This window comes from Trachurus japonicus, chromosome 21 (assembly GCF_045865225.1).
Source record: "Trachurus japonicus isolate A0001 chromosome 21, Traja_1.0".
Lineage (NCBI taxonomy): Eukaryota > Metazoa > Chordata > Actinopteri > Carangiformes > Carangidae > Trachurus > Trachurus japonicus.
This window is the reverse complement of record NC_140927.1, coordinates 15,678,224-15,694,385: the sequence shown is the minus strand read 5'-3', so window position 1 is coordinate 15,694,385 and position 16,162 is coordinate 15,678,224. Positions and strand designations below refer to the sequence as shown.

General features: G+C 42.5%; 1 protein-coding gene across 1 annotated transcript in view; it reads right to left on the bottom strand.

The window, feature by feature from the left end:
* The window catches only part of myo10l3 (myosin X, like 3), a 55,465-nt gene that overhangs the window by 35,079 nt on the left and 4,224 nt on the right, over nt 1–16,162 (bottom strand). Inside the window, exon 2 of the mRNA XM_085766140.1 lies at nt 6,375–6,473. Within this exon, the coding sequence (XP_085622266.1) occupies nt 6,375–6,473 (99 nt within the window). The remainder of the gene's footprint in view (nt 1–6,374; nt 6,474–16,162) is intronic.

Sequence of the window (16,162 nt, the reverse complement as noted above, 5' to 3'; positions counted from 1 at the left end):
CTTTAACCAAGTCAGTGGCTTCACAGAAAAGCATTAAGACCTTCCATTACCGCCTTTGTTGTCAAATGAAATAAGCTGTAGCACCAAAGCTGTTCTGTATTACGCAATCCTCCTCCTCTTCTTGTACATTTATCCACAAAAACTGGCCTTTTATAGGATACACATACACTACACATAAATAAATAGGATATTGGTCAGCTGCATGAAGATGCGACTGAAAAAAAAAACATAATTTATGTTACAATGTATCTGCATGCGTCTCATCCTACACATGATGGATGTGGAAAACTGATGAGGGTTGAACTGCTGGAAAGCCAACTCTCAGTTATGCAGCCTCCTTCTCACTCTACTGTGAGTTGATGAGCTGACTGATCTGGCAGCCGCGTCCATTTCAGGTCTAAGATGTCAACTGAAGAGTGTGGGTGTATCCTGAGACAATAGCACAATAACAATGCAGTCATCAGTGAGTTGGTGCATGGTTTTGTGTTATTAACAGTTTATGAAAGCCTGAAGACTTAAGGGAGAGAAGCAGCAGCAGCAGCACGTGCAGTGATGTCATCCACAGAGCAGAGGCTTGCAGATTTACAGCCAGATGTCCCCAAACATTTGGTTTTAACCCCACCCTCTCCTCTCAGGCTAATTGGCCTGGATTCACAAAGGCATGGACAAACTGACTAATAAATCACAAAGGCTTTTTCACTTGTTTTTCCATCCTTAATCAGCATCATCATTCATTGATTCATTGTTCAATTACATCAGCCGCTTAATGTGATTGATCATTGATCATTATCAACACCTGAGCACTGCCACTGATTTACACAGGAAAAAATAAACCGATTGTCATACATATGGATAAAAACATGATTACAAGTGCGTTCAATTATCTCACGTAACAAAACTGTGCCGCAATCGACTTCACCTTCTGCTGACACTGATGGAGAGACGCTGTGTCCGACACCCAATCAAATAAACCCACAGTTATCTGGGATACGTCCTCTGCGCCTCACAGCATTCCTCACATTCCCAAAGCTCAAGTTCGAAGTTGCATCGAGGTGACTGAAGGCAAAGATAATACGGGATAACAAACAACTGGGAGAGGCTGCGGGAAAAGATTAAATTCTCAGCTTCACCTCAAGTTTCACAGCTGCTTTTAGCAAAACACGCGATGAGCCGTGTGCAGTACTGTATATGTGTGTGTGCAGATTCCCCATGTGCTTGTCTCTCTGTCTGCTGCATATTGTTTGACCTTTGTTTTTGATCTTTTCACAGATAACTTGCTGTTCGGATTTCACAGAAGAAGCCTCGGGGGCTTTTTCGGAGATGCTCAGGAGAAAAACATCACTGGAGTTTCCAGCATCAAAAGAGGTCTCACATTCCTCTGTTTTGCCCAACTCTGTCCTTTTATTGCTTTAGTTTCATTGTTGGTTTCATTCCTGTGAGACAACTCACTGAGCTGTGTCTTTGTAGGCAAAGCAATTTCCTCATAAGCATGAATCCAAATACTCGATTCCACTACACAACATCCTGTTTGTGCAACTAAAAGGAATCTAAGATGAAACATGAGAGCAGATTAGTCTGGACATATACATCTTATCGTTCCCTTTCAATGTCTACTACGAGGTGCAATAATGTTTTAGTGTCCATTATGACTAGCAGACATACTGGAACATTTTCCCATTGGGAGCTGTGGAGTAGTCGGTAGTACTCTACTCCATGTGATGCTACCGAAAACGCTCCAACAAAAGCTAAGCTGACTAATACAATCCAGTGATGAAACCCTGCGTATCCACCGTTGTTAGTTTTCAACTTCCAAAAAGACAGATCAGATCAAAGATAGAATTTTTGAATTCGCTCCGGGGGCGAGATCAAAACCCATTGAGCAAATCTAATTTACTTTGAGCACAAATTGGTTTTAATTAAAGTGTTTCCTTCCTGAGGGGGCTTTCACTCGGTGCACGTCGGACAATAATCACGATGGCCGTTTCACATGGGACACACACGGCATCATCAGTATGAGTGATGTAATCGTGGCTGGAGGTGCAGCAGCATGCAACAACATGTGATTTGTAATTGATTGTTGAAAATGTTGACCGTGAAAAGAAAAATCAATCCTCTCCAAATGGATCCTGGTGTTGACACTATAGTTTCACTATACGGGTCACAAGGCTGGACACAAATCAGACAAAAAACACCAGATGTATCAAACTATTGCTGTTTGAATCTTGAGCAAAAATCCACAAAATTTTGAACAGCTGTCTGATCCACTCCAAAAGATGTTTAATCTAAATAGCAGATGGAGGGTGCGTCCTAGATAACCATTATCTTTTTTTTTTAATTTTCTACTCCACAACACATGCATGAGATATGTAATTTGTAAAAAAAAAAATAAATAAATAATAATAATAATAATAATAATAATAATAATAATAATAATAATAATAATAATAATAATAATAATAATAAATAGAAATCTCAATGATAGACTAGAAAATTAATAGAAAATTAAACTAGAAAATTATTCAATGTTAGAAAATATCCCCACTACTCTGAAGAAGAGAGATAATTCGTATAGTTGATTAATTTATGTCAATCAATGGAAAAATCTATCTATTTATTATTTTCTAGTACAAATATCAGCCATGCTGCGTCTCTCATATGTGAAATTTTGCAGCTTTTCCTTCTTGTGTGACAGTAAATCACTGTAATATGTTTACAGACTAAAATAGCGGGATCAGTTTTTGTAATGATGATGTAATGGTATCCATCTGAATTTCAAAACTTTCTTGCAGCTGTAGAGCTCCGTCCTTTTGTTTCCACCTCAGTGAAACCACACCCTGCTGCTGCTTTGTTCCCCCAGCTCTGCTTAATATTCACATATAGGCGGGGTCAGGCCTGCTGACTCAGGGGTCTTTGCGCTATACTGGGGGGTTATTTATTCAGGCCTTTAGAAACAGCACATGGGCCGACAAAAAAATCCACAGGCTTGTAGATGCACAGACACAGTCTTGTTTGTCACTGTCTGTTTGTGCCTCTGTCTCTTTTTCTTCCATCTGACTCTCTCTCTGTCTTACAGTGTCTCCGTCTGCTGAAGGGGGGAACCCACCCAGACCTGGGGGGATATGAGGGGGAGCAGAGGGGAGTTAGGCTTATTAATGTGTAAAAAAAAAAAAAAAAAAAAAAAAACTATGAGAGAATTTTACATGATAACAAGCTTTTAAAAAAATCAGACAAAGTCTTTCTTATTTATAATGCCTAATTTGGCAAAGAGCAAACGAAATGCTACAAATATTTGTTTACCACACACTCGGACACAGACGCTCAAGATAATGTTTGTGTGAGCACTTTACTTGCCATGCTAATGAATGCACATCACTGGTTTTAAGGCTCACATAATGGCTCCATTGACTAATAATCCAGAGAAGACTGAGGGGCCATCAATGACCTATTTTAAGCCCCACAGACTGTAAAGCTACAGGCCATGGACGACTTACCAAGACTGAAGTCTCAGCTCTTTATTTAACTGAATTTATCCAGAGCAAAGCATACTGTATACCGTACCTGAAGAGAGAACAAAAGGCTTATGGTATGAGCTATATGTATTTGAGCAGTAAATAAACAAGTCATGCGTAACAATGGTATTTGGGCTTTGTGGATAAACACAGTCTGAGATTGTTTTTGTTCTGTAGGATGAAGATGACATCACCAGCGGCAGCCATTTAGTTCAGGTGACAGAGGCTTCCTGCTTTTCTTTACATGTGCACCCGTCTGGGGATAACTCACACACTGTTAATCCAGCTGGTGCCATCTGGCGACATAAGAACACACACACACACACACACACACACGGATGCACTCAAACACACATTGACGTAAGATATTCGCCTCTCAGCCTCAGTTTGTCTGCTGCATCTTCAGGCCCACTCAGGTCTGTGTGTGTTATACTGTAGCAGGGAGGAGACAGTGATGAATGTTGATATGATGGTTGATGTGACAGCAGCCGGGTCGGCCTGTTAAAAGCCCACACAGCGCAGGTAAGGACGCCCTATGGAGTCTGCAAGATGAGCACTCAGACAGGGAGCAGCACCTCAGTGTAAGCAATGAAGCAATGAATAATGGTATATCTCACTCACTCCCTGGGGGGTGGTGGGGGGAGGCAGTTGCCTGGATACATTTACCAAACCACCACCTGCAATGGCTTACGGGTGTAAAAACACCAGGACACAGACAAAGGTAGACTGACAGAGCTCGTATGAATGAATACCATCAGTTTGCTGGAGGAGCTGGATTAGGTGAAGGATCGAGACTAGATCAGTAAAATGCCAATAAACCTCAGCAGAGATGTAATCCAGGAACAGGGATCACGTAAGGTCAGCCAGGGACCGTGAAGGTGGAGACGGTGGTCCATTCCTGTCTCACATTCCTGTCATTCTGGCTGCATAGTCTTAGGACTTGGACACAGGAGGCAGGATCCATATGTCTGGCCTGAAGGGCAGGCTGACACATATGAGCACACACGGTCAGGCTTCAGGGTCAGCTGCATCGCCGTTGCCCAAATCAGTGCTGAAAAAATGTGATGCCACGTAAACCTGGTGTTGTTCTTTTCAAATCCTGCTGAAGGTGGTGAAATGTTTTCAGACTGAGAGCAACGTTTTATAGTATCCAGTCATATTTAGACAATAAATAAGAAGTAGGGGCTCTCATTCCTTTAGTCAACCTCTGACCTGGTGCTGTGATAGATGGTGTTTCCGTTGGTGAGTCGCCCCCCTGCCCCACTGACAACACATGTTTGACCTCTCACACCTCACACTCATGCCCAACACTCATCACAGGAACATCGTACAACTATGCTCAAGTGGGGAGCACATGAATGAGCCCGTGTTACCTCTAAAATCTTTTTATAAAGCCTCACACTTGATACGATATACGATACAATACAATATGACACGTTTTTCTTTGCTGTATCTGGTGATGCTGTGGTAAAAAAAAACAAACATGTCTATTTTCTTTTGCTTGTCATTTTGTGTAAGAGAACCAGCATATCATAATCATATTTGTGATGTTATTAGTTTAACATGTTAATGAGGACTGGCCTTTTTTTCTTTGTTTTTCTTTTTTTCATCTTCTCTATTCAGTTTTAATAATTATATCTTCTCCCTTTTTCTTTTTGAATGGATTCATATGATGTGAACTTTGCCCTGGAGACTGGCCCAATTCAGTCCCTATCAGGATTTTTTGCAACTCTCCATCACATTTCTGTATGTTTGTTAAACTCTATTACTTGTATACGTGAAAACCAAGATAGTAAATAATGTATAAAACACATATTCAGACATCCAGAAGCCACAGAGCAATATTATCATTTATTTAAAGTTGTATATATAGATAATGCTAAAAAAAAAGAAGAAGCTCCAAAGCACCAATGAGATGCAGGGTTGCATCATAATTCCCTGTGTGTGAGACCACCACATGTCTCCCTTATCCAAATCAGGAGTGAAGGAATAACACAGGAAGTCATCTTGTGGTTGGGATGACAGATGTGTGGCAGAGGTTGGACATGGAAATGAAGCTATATGTCTTGTTCCTGTAGACAGAAATGTGCAAGGGGTCACACCTTGTTCTTTCCCAAGGCCATGATCGGATCAAAGGCCTGCGGCTGTGTTCAAGTTTGGAGCTAACGGATAACTGTATGCTCTGTTCAACGGGGTCTCCAGTACAAAAGCATTCTGCAAAACCAGAGTGGTAGTGGAAGTTTTTGATCAACACTTTCTCACAGATGACATTGAGTTAAAGGCTATTTTCTAAACAGCCATTGCCACGAGTCTCTCTCTCTCTCTCTCTCTCTCTCTCTCTCTCTCTCTCTCTCTCTCTCTCTCTGTCGGTCTCTCTGACAGGATTTCCTCCAGACACAAAGACCACCATCCACTGCCAAACAGATAAGCTCGGGCCAATGACTTGTCACAAGAAGCCCATTCCTGTCATTCTTACTTTATTACAAAAGGTGTTGATCCCACAGCTGAGTGCTGAGATGAAACATGTGTGCAAACAATTAACTCTCTTATACACACACTGGGCTACACCCTTCACATACTGTAGGTAACCCTTTAAATTTTTAACAGAAACTGCGGGGGAGGTTTTATATGTACATTCTGTTAGTCATGGCCTATGGGATATCTGGTGTTCATTTAAGTGTGCTGAGAAGATTTTTTGCACAGGCTTTGGCTTCAAAAAAACGTTTCCTTGCCTCTAGGGTGGCCATGCAAACATAGTGTGAAATCCTAATGCTTCATGGTACAGATACAGCACACAGATGCAGGTTTAAAGTGAATCCCTGGCAGCATTAATGGTTCAGTGGGGGAGAGAAGGGCTTTTCTTACCTTCCCATAGTCAGTGGTGAGGACCAGGGATGCATCATCACAAGAGCTGACGGTGGAGGGGAGGAGCTGCTCTTTGTGTCTCAGCCAGACACGGGCCCCCTGCAACACAAAAGCCAGCGAAACACCATTAGCATCTGGACACAGGGCTCATATTGGAGTCATTCGTTTCATAAGAGAGTACTGGACATTTGCATTACAAACACATTTTAGAGGTTTAGATGATGCCATTGACACATAGGCAGCCCATTATTAGAAATAGAAACCGTCGAGGGCAAAGGTCAAACCAAAAATATATTAAAGAAATATTCCTGGCAATGTTTAGGTTTATTTTGGAAGTGCCAGCTGAGTAATACTCTAACTGTTCGGTTTGAACAGTCAGCAGAGATTATGCTGCAAAACGCCCTCTGGTTTTCTTCTCCCACTGTCTTTTTCCATTTTCCCTTTTTCTCAGCTTTGCCACATAGCTACTCACTCACCACACCAGACTGGCACAGTTATCCTCTTATTAAACTGTCATTGACTTTTAGCAGAGAAGGCCTGCATGCTGAGGGCGTGCCGGAGACCAAAACTACCACTCAGAGACAGACTCAGAAAAACTGTCAAAAGGGCTTTCAATGTGAGTTTAATCTACTACATGACAGAGAAGAATATGGCCCTAAATTAATGTCTGGCCACTTACAAATCAGTCAATCAATTCAAATGTTTCTCTGCCTGTCCATACTTTAATCTTTTCTATATTTCACTGAGGGAAAAAAAAACACAGCACACACTTGTTCCAGGTGGAGATTAACACCAGCGCTGCAGCTGATCTGGGTGGCCTGGTCTCCCATGTTTGTGTATCCATGTGAAGTCACTGACCTTCCCAGACATGTTTGTTAGCAGCTCAGTAACCAGGAGCAATAACAGGAATCTGAGGCTGATTGCTCAGACGGACAGTCGTTTCCTTACAGTGGTGGGAGATACATTTATAGATGAGAACCCGCGTGCAGTCTTGTAAGTCTCTAATGGTGGTTAAATCAACAATTGTCGGAGTCAAAGATGAAAAATGTAAATGCAAATGTAAGCAAGTAATGTGCTTATATTTCACTTGATGTGAAGATCATGCAACTTTAATGTCTGTGTTGAGTTTAAGGTGTCAGCTGTTTTGGTTAGCTTTGCTAAGCATAGAGAAGACAGGGTGAAACAGATACAGTAGCCTGACTGTGCTCCACTTCAACTTTATGTGACAAAATCTGTCATCTAAACCTGCTTAAATGTAAAAAAAAAAAAAAAAAAAAAAAAAAAAAAGCAGCACTGCTCATCTCACCTATTAAAAAATGAAGAAACTATTTCCCTGAAATTTAAAGCTTTTCTGTTTGTATCTTTCGATTCCAAAAGACAGTAATAATAACTAGCTAATACTGACAACATAAAGAGACTTAAAGACGTCACCCTCTCCTGCATGTTTCTGACCAAGTAAATCATTAATCATAAAAAGTGCCACTAATAGGCTGGGGGAAAACACAGAGCAAAAGTGAATTGTGTGTCCAACAGAGCATAAAAGTGGAGAAATCAATATGCATGGATTCCTCTAGGAAACCTTATACAAGGTCACCACTTCCAGACATCAATCCTCATTAAGTATTAACAACAGGCTGCCACGTGTGCGCACACACTCAGGCACAAATGTGTGCTACCAGGGTCAGGACATAGATCAAGATGCTTTCGTTTAACACACAAGATGTTTACATGAAATCCGTTCTGCTGAGTCACAGACAAAGAGGCACATGCAACTTAAAAAATTAATCTGAATCCATTTAATGAACCTATTAACCGCTCAGAGACGACTGGCCTCTGCTCCTTTCTTTATTTTGTGATTAAGGCTTCGCTCTTGGACAAAGGGTCACTCAGTCCAAACCAGCCGGTCTGAAAACCTACTTCCATCATCAAGGATTTTTTTTTCTCTCTCTCTCTTTCAGTCGACCAATGGAGCGCAGCTAAATAATGTGGCTCTCTCGAACCACAGGGGACAGCGGTGAGTGGGGTAAAGGGGTCTTGTAAATTAGGAGGAGGCTGAGGGTGGGGTGAGGTGGGGGTGGGGTGGTGGTTGGGGAGGGGAAAGAGGAAGTGTGCAGACTTGATAATGTCCTGCCTCCCATTGTCTGGGAAAAGAAGCAGAAAAACATCAGGACACAAATATAACAGAGGTGTTCGCCATCCAACACACAGAGACGACGGCTGACGACCACACCAGTGACCAACTGTGTCTGCCTGGTACCAGTGTAGCACGTGTGGACCGTTCAGTGAAAAGCTGCTTCACATGAGTTCACTGAAGTCCAGTGAGGAGATTAATGGTGCTTACTCTATAGATTTTAAGAAGATCAGTTGTTGTTATGTAACTGGAAATTACAGGGGCTTGAATTCAGCGGAATATTGCTGGTACTGGGTTTTTTTTTTCTTGAACGTGTTTGTGACTGGAACAGTGGAGCTGACAGGCTGGCGAAACATGCAGGGAGTAGGCTGCAATAACAGCTAATTACGCGATTAGTTTAACAGGAAAATAAAGCAGGCAAGCCATGACATGGAAAGCTGTGGGACGGTCCATAATACAGTGTGTTTGTACATCATACCATTGTTGGTGCTATAGTTAAGGACATTTTTTTCCAAGAACTGGGTTCAGCTGCTGAATCAGAGTCTTGGAGGTTTTCCAATCATATCAACAGGGACTTTCTCAAAAGGATGCCTAGTCACCACCTAAAAGATAAAGAGAGATAAAACTCTCTAGACTCCATGCTTTCCAGTAATTCACATAATAGTTGGTTCACTGAATGAGTGAAACAGTAGGCGTTATGGTAAACCTAAACGTCAGCATCTAACTGACCCATAAGAACTTTAATGCGGGCTTGGTCTGCTGCACCAGCGTCTGTGCAGTGACTTGCTCTTTGGAGAAGTGCCCACCAGCCACTATAATTAGCATTGGGCAAAAACAGCTACATCAGTACCACATCATTTCATTTTTTACCTCGCATTTGTGATGTTTGGCACTGAGATTTTTATTCATCTGAGCATTTTAACATTTAAAATACAGACTAGTATTTTTTTTTCTTGTTATTCTTAAAATAAAGAGTAACATCTGGGAGTAACTTTATAAACACCAAAACAGTCAACTAAGACAGCATAATCTTCCAGTACCTCATCCTACAAGATGCATCCTTAATGTATGTATGGCATTTTCTTACGCTCACATTTTAACTCTTCAAAATATACACAGCACACACAAATGTCACAATGAGGAAACAACATCCCCCTGGATATAGGGGTGTGCTAAGTGGTGTGGTGTATATTCTGTCAATATTATTTGCATACGGTGTGTAGAAGATGTTAGGGGGATGGTGTGCTTATGTCCTGCAATTGTTGCAACCCTGGCTGTGCAAAAAAGAGACTAATCATTTATTCTGACAGTTAGGCATAAGTAAACAATGTTTTGTTTAGGTAATAATTGGCGGAAACATTGAAGGTGGTAGAAGAGTTGGGGTTGTCCAGCGACTAGACGGCTCAAGAAAGCCAACACCCGATTTGTTTGTCCGTTTGTTTGTGTCTTTGAACGCACATGTGTGTGTCTAAAGACTGAAGCCGGAGGGTATAAAGTCAGGAGGATGAATTGTCTCAGCAACAGATGGTCTCTCTAAAACTCCTCCTCTTTGTCCCCTTCATCTTCGGGAGCTCTGTCGCTAAGTCAGAACAAAGGCAGCCACCGCTGACTGAGAGCTGAGAAGTTAACCAGGCAGACATAATATCCCAAACAAAGTCCAGCTGGGACGTTAAGGGGACATCGGTGACACACTTGAATCATCTGCTGCACCGCAACTGACAACTCTGACTAAAAACCACAGAAACACTGTTTGTGCTACTTGCATAATAATAATAATCATTGAAAAGAACTGTGCTCACAGTCTTCATAGGGTTTAATTATCAGGTGTCAGTTGGCTCCTCTCTCGTGCTTCTGGTAACCAGATGTTTTAATAGCCCCATTAAAAACACAGCTAAACTGCTACCATGGCATTTCCAGCTCGGGCTAATTTCTAATTCTTAATGCTGCATGTCACTGAGCACGTGTAGCACCGCTGAGGCTGAACCGACTGACAATGGTGATCTGATCCACTGACATGGGCCACATGGCGACGTCCCATCATGCTCTCTGACACAGAAACCACTCCGCTTGAATGATGTGATCTTGGAGCTGCGAGCTAGAGTTTCTGCCGCTTGTATAATGACATCCCGCTCAGAGATTTGCTAATGAACGCGCCTTAAATATTTAAGGGCATACACAGTGCAAGGTGCCAAGGCTCTTTCTCTGCCGTCTGGTGTGGCAGGAGCACAGTCGGTATCAGGTGATCGTATCAAGCCAGAAACAAAAGAAAGCTAATTAACTCAGCCGGACTTGGACACGGTCGAACAGTTAGCTATGATAGGCTAATTTCTTGTATCGTCGTGTGGTTTCGGGGCAAGGTGAGTGAATGCCAACCTCCGGCAGTGCACGGCAGCGAGCGGCTGCTGCTGTTGCTGCAGTTGGCCAGGACTGATGCTTGGCTAATGGATGAGTACACCCAGCTGGACACCTGACCAACATCTCATCTCTTGCGGAGGATAAACAAAATACACAGATGTATCCACCAGGGGTGCCCACGAATGCCATCCGAAAGAAACTCTATCCGGCTCTGCTTTCACTGTAGTCAAATTTCCCCAATTTCCACCTGTTCATTAATGTTGTTTCCGTAAAATTTGGTTCACATCATGTTTATCAGCATAAACTTTGAATCCCATTTAGATTTTTTTTTAAATCGCATTCCCGCTCCTTCTACACCCTAAATACCAAGACGTAACCAGCATTATCACAAGAATAGAGGGGCGTCAGGCCACGTCACTATAACCCTTTGCGACCCCACTCAGTGCGCCTGGGCAGATGTGCAGTCCTGGACAATGAGTGGCCTGGTGACCTGCACTTAAAAAGGTCAAACAACATATTGGCGCTCGCCTTCGTGCTTCATAAGAAATGAGTCAGTTGTTGGTACAAATTGTTACACTTGGGTGAGGGATGGCATACGTTTGCATGAAATAACAAAGTCACACAGGAGCTATTTTAACTCCAGGTAACAATGGAGAGAAATGTATTTGCTTTATTCATTAAAAAGCAACCTAAGCCAAATTCAGGGACTGTAACCAAATCTCCTGAATGCTGAGTGAGTGGAATGAGGAGGAATCGGCCAAGTGGCTGGTGAGATTAAACAAGTAGGCCGAGCGCAGCTGGGAGGGGAATCTGGGCAAAGGTCCCTCTGGGTCTTTGGCCACAAGATTTCCAGTGAGGCAAAAGCTGTACATCGCACAAAAAGCAAAACCTCAGCAGAAAGTTACTGGATATTATTTCACATCACAACCTTGGGAGGGGGCGACAGCTCAGCCTATTTATTATCTTATTAGCACAACATTTTTACTTGGTCAGAATTGTTTAAAATATGGAATTGAAAACACTGAATTTAAATGTTTCCATATGTTTTGTGCATGTATGTGTGAAATTAATGACGTCTTCTTCCACTGTTCTATTGTGCAGCTCCGCACTGAGCCGCTCAGGGGTTAAGTGCTACTCTCCAAGGCTCTTCAGCAGTGGTTACTGAGGGAAAAGGAAAGCGTCTCATCCACTCTCTTGCACTGATTTTCCAGGGATTCAGTCCCACAGCTCTCAGCTAACATACTTAGCATGAGGTCACTGTCATCAGGCTCATCACATAGCATATAATTACTGAACATTTTACAGGAACAATTTTAGATTAATGCGCCTCTGCATGCTTCTTGCACATGTTGTTTTCTTTGTTTCCTGGCTGCCACTGTGCAGTGAGTACCCATAGCCAGCATGGGGTGAGGGTGGGGATTGGGAGGGGCAGGGTTGGTGACCGAGGGCAGAAATCAGATGATTAAAAGCAACCTCCAGCATCTGTGCTGGAAGACGCATGAATAAATGATGGAGGGAGCAGCTGATCAGAAATTAGCTAATGGAGGAGGAGGAGTCCCATGGGGAGCTGGGTTTCCCCCTGTTGTTGTGGAAGGGAGGGGTGACAGGGGTAAAAAAAAAAAAAAAAAAAAAAAGGGTGGAGGGTGGAGGGTGCAGTTCATCAATTGTTCTTGACTCCATGAAGCTCCCCCAGCCCCCTGCAGAGGAAGCTAAAAACAGACTTAGAGCGGGATGGCCTGAAGGCAGCGGCCTCATCAGTTAACACTGTTAGGCGACCAGACATGTGGCTCGGTGATGATGTCATGCACCATTTTCATCATCAAAGGCTGTTTTTGTAAAAAGCAGAAGGTCTGCGGATGATTAAGATGAATGCAACTGTGTCAGTAGGTTGATATAAATGTGTAACATCATCACTGTCCTTAAAGTTGTTTTCCTTAACAGCTTAAACAGAACAACATGATCATAAAAGCAAATGTGTGCCAGTGCTAATGTGTGTCTGCTTTGTTTTGTAGTGTGTACAGTGCGTCTGGTGTCTGTCTGTCAGGAAAGGTGGGGGTGTGTGTGTGTGTGTGTGTTGGGGGGGGTGTAATCTGTCATTTTGCTAATGAGTATATTGAAATGAATTTGCATAACAAATCATGTCTTCAGGAGCACGAGAGAAATAAGAGGAGCGCTTGACACTCCTGGCACAGTGTCCTGCTTTACGTCCTTATCCTGCCTGAACATATTTTCATTCCACCACCCTGTGTATTTGAGATCAAAGTATTAGTATGATCCTGTTTTCTGAGAAGGGGTTTGACACAACAGAAATGTTAATTAAAGGGATTAGAGCACATCTGATTTGATTTTCAACAAAGTGCTACACATATATAACCTTCACTGTCGTATATGTGGACTGGGTCACACAACAGGGATCCCAGAGATATTCCAGGAATGCTGCAAAGTCAGGACTGTCAGAGACTTGAGGAGTGTGTGTGTGTGTGTGTGTGTGTGTGTGTGTGTGTGTGTGTGTGTGTGTGTGTGTGTGTGTGTGTGTGTGTGTGTGTGTGTGTGTGTGTGTGTGTGTGTGTGTACCCAGGCTGTTGTTACACTGCCTTTCACCTTCACTCGTATTTCATGTAGTACCCAGAATGACTGCTATGATGCTGTTTAATCAAACAACTTGTATTGGAATCTGTTATTGATTGATCAAGTAAAAATAACACTTGAAAATTGTGATTTAAAATTCTTAAAGTCTTGAATGTTTTTTCTGTGCACACATGGACAAACATCACATTTAAAGCTCACAATTTGTATGGGAAGTAGTACTGTTGATCATGATGATGTAACTGCAACCAAAAAGCATTGCAAACATTGCATTTATGTACCAGTTTTGCAGCTTTTTTTAAAAAGTATTTTATCTGAGGATGAGGGAGTGAAGGAAGGCTAACAAGTTGAGTCTTGAAAACATGGTACGCTCCTCCTCATGTGAGTCTCATTATGTCAGTGTATCATGGCTAAAAAAGCCTCAGGCCTGACCACACACACACTCATGTTTAATAAAACAGACGGGGAATGGATGGGAACACTAACAGGTTATGACTGTGGACTGTGCCATGCTGTGTTATTTGCTTCTGTCAAGCACCAAGGTGCTAGTTAGACTCTTCAGGCCATGGCAGTCAAGGATCACCTAGTGTGAGATGTAGCCTATACATAAACCCAGCAGGATGTTTGTGTCATCACGAGGGAGACAAACAATGTTACACTTTTTATATATTTTTTTTGTCCTAAGGCCATATTCCCTCCCTCCCTTCCCTTCCTTGTTGTTTGAATGTGTTGAACCTACGCTCACACGATGGTTTAAGTTAGAGAGAGACGCACACTCTGTTCTGTAATAGGCCGCCTCCATACAATAATCATAGGGGACTAAAAAAGGAAAGTCAACATCTGGGCTGGGAGCAGTAATCACAGGTTGGCTGTTATTAAGCTGCCAGACGAGACCTCCGAACTGAGAGGATTTAAGCTACACTCATTACCAGCTCACAGTGTCTATCAGGTATAGGGCAGCCAAGGTGAAGGCCGTCAGATATTATCGTGTGAGCGGGGGTAGGCGGTGATCAACAGGAACTTTCATTTTCTCTGGTTCAAGTATCCTGGACAAATTCGGCGCACATAAATCTGGTAGGATTGATTGAAATGTGAACGGGCACCACTGAAATTTTTTTTCTGAGATGTGAAGACGAGACATGACGACATACCTGACCTGGTAACATGAGCAGACCACAGAGGCACCTAGTCAGACTTCAGTACGAGCAACTTATCATTCAAACCTCTCTGGTGATCCAGAGACAACATCAAGTCACCATGTCCAGATGTTAAAGGAATAATTAGCCACTTTTAGAAACATGCATTTGCTTTTCTGGCCAAGTGGTGATGAGAGTACGTATTATGATGTATTGTTATGTTTGTATATATGAAGCTACAGCCAGTAGACATTTAGGTAAGCAAATACAAAACACAAACCAAACCACTCTAAGACACTGGTTTACAGTCTTTTTATGTCCATTAAAAATGCCTGTATGAAAGTTTATTTTTGCTGCCAAATGTAGTTTCTGTGGTGGTGATGGTTGTTTGCCAAGAGCGTCTCCAAACACAGCACATGACTGGAGTAATCTGGTTAACACGCCACTTCAGTAGAAGAAAAGTAGTGATATAAATGTTGGTAACTGCATGGTGACAGTTGTTAATGCTAATAGGCTACTAGGCAGCAACAGCAAAACTTATATGAAGCTCTTTCTAACAGATAACAACATATCAAATCAGCGGGTTTAAGAGTTGGTAGTGTAGGTAGAAGTTGTTAGAACAGATTCAGCTGTGTCCCTGCTATGCTAAGCTAATGATCTCCTGGCTCCAGCTACATGTATTAACCTTACAAACATTGCTGTTTTTTTTTTACTCTCTTGGACTAATAGCTTGTAACTTTCTGTGTCTCTGTTGTTCTCACACTGAAGACAGCGACTACATGAGCTGTCGTTCGTACAAGTCCGGACTTAACTCTCCGTGACTGCACTGTGATTTCCTCATTTCACTTTAAATTCACAGTGGTTCGGGATGTTCTCTGTCATCACAGCCTTGTTGACATGACAAATTAGTGAATCGCCCGAGTGAGGTGATTTATATTTCATAGAATGACACACCCAAGACTGCCCTGATAGGGATTCACACACACGCGCACACACACTGACAGATGCATGGAGGACAGGAAGGATGGGCGTTCGGAGCAGACTGAGCGTCATAACTTTTATGAGCACTGTCTTGTGAACACGCTGCCTACAACAACCAGAGCAGGTATTAGAAGGAATAGTACGGCATTGTAGGATATTTGCAATATCAGGGGTTAGCATAATGGCTGGAAAGAGATCCAGAGAATCCAGGAGAATCCTCCTGCCAGCACTGTTGATTGTTTTACAAAATCCAATCAAAAGCATTCAGATTTCTGCCCAACTGAAATAGAGAATAACTATAGGTAACCAGTGAACGCTGCGCTATACCCCTGTGTCCGTTTTTGATTCCAGTTCATCATGCTAAACCGCGCTAACCAGCTGATGGATTTAGGTGGGTTTACTGGGCAGATTAGAGTTTGTAATCAGTCTTCTCATCCAAGTGTTGGCAAAAAATCAAATGAGCAACTTTCCCAAAATGTCGATCCACCATGAAACAAGCACGAGAGACCACCAGAGTCTAACCAACACCAAGGTGTTCCCTCTGCTCTAATCACTGCAAACATGGACGGCTTTGTCTGAAGACCCCGGTAATGTAGCAG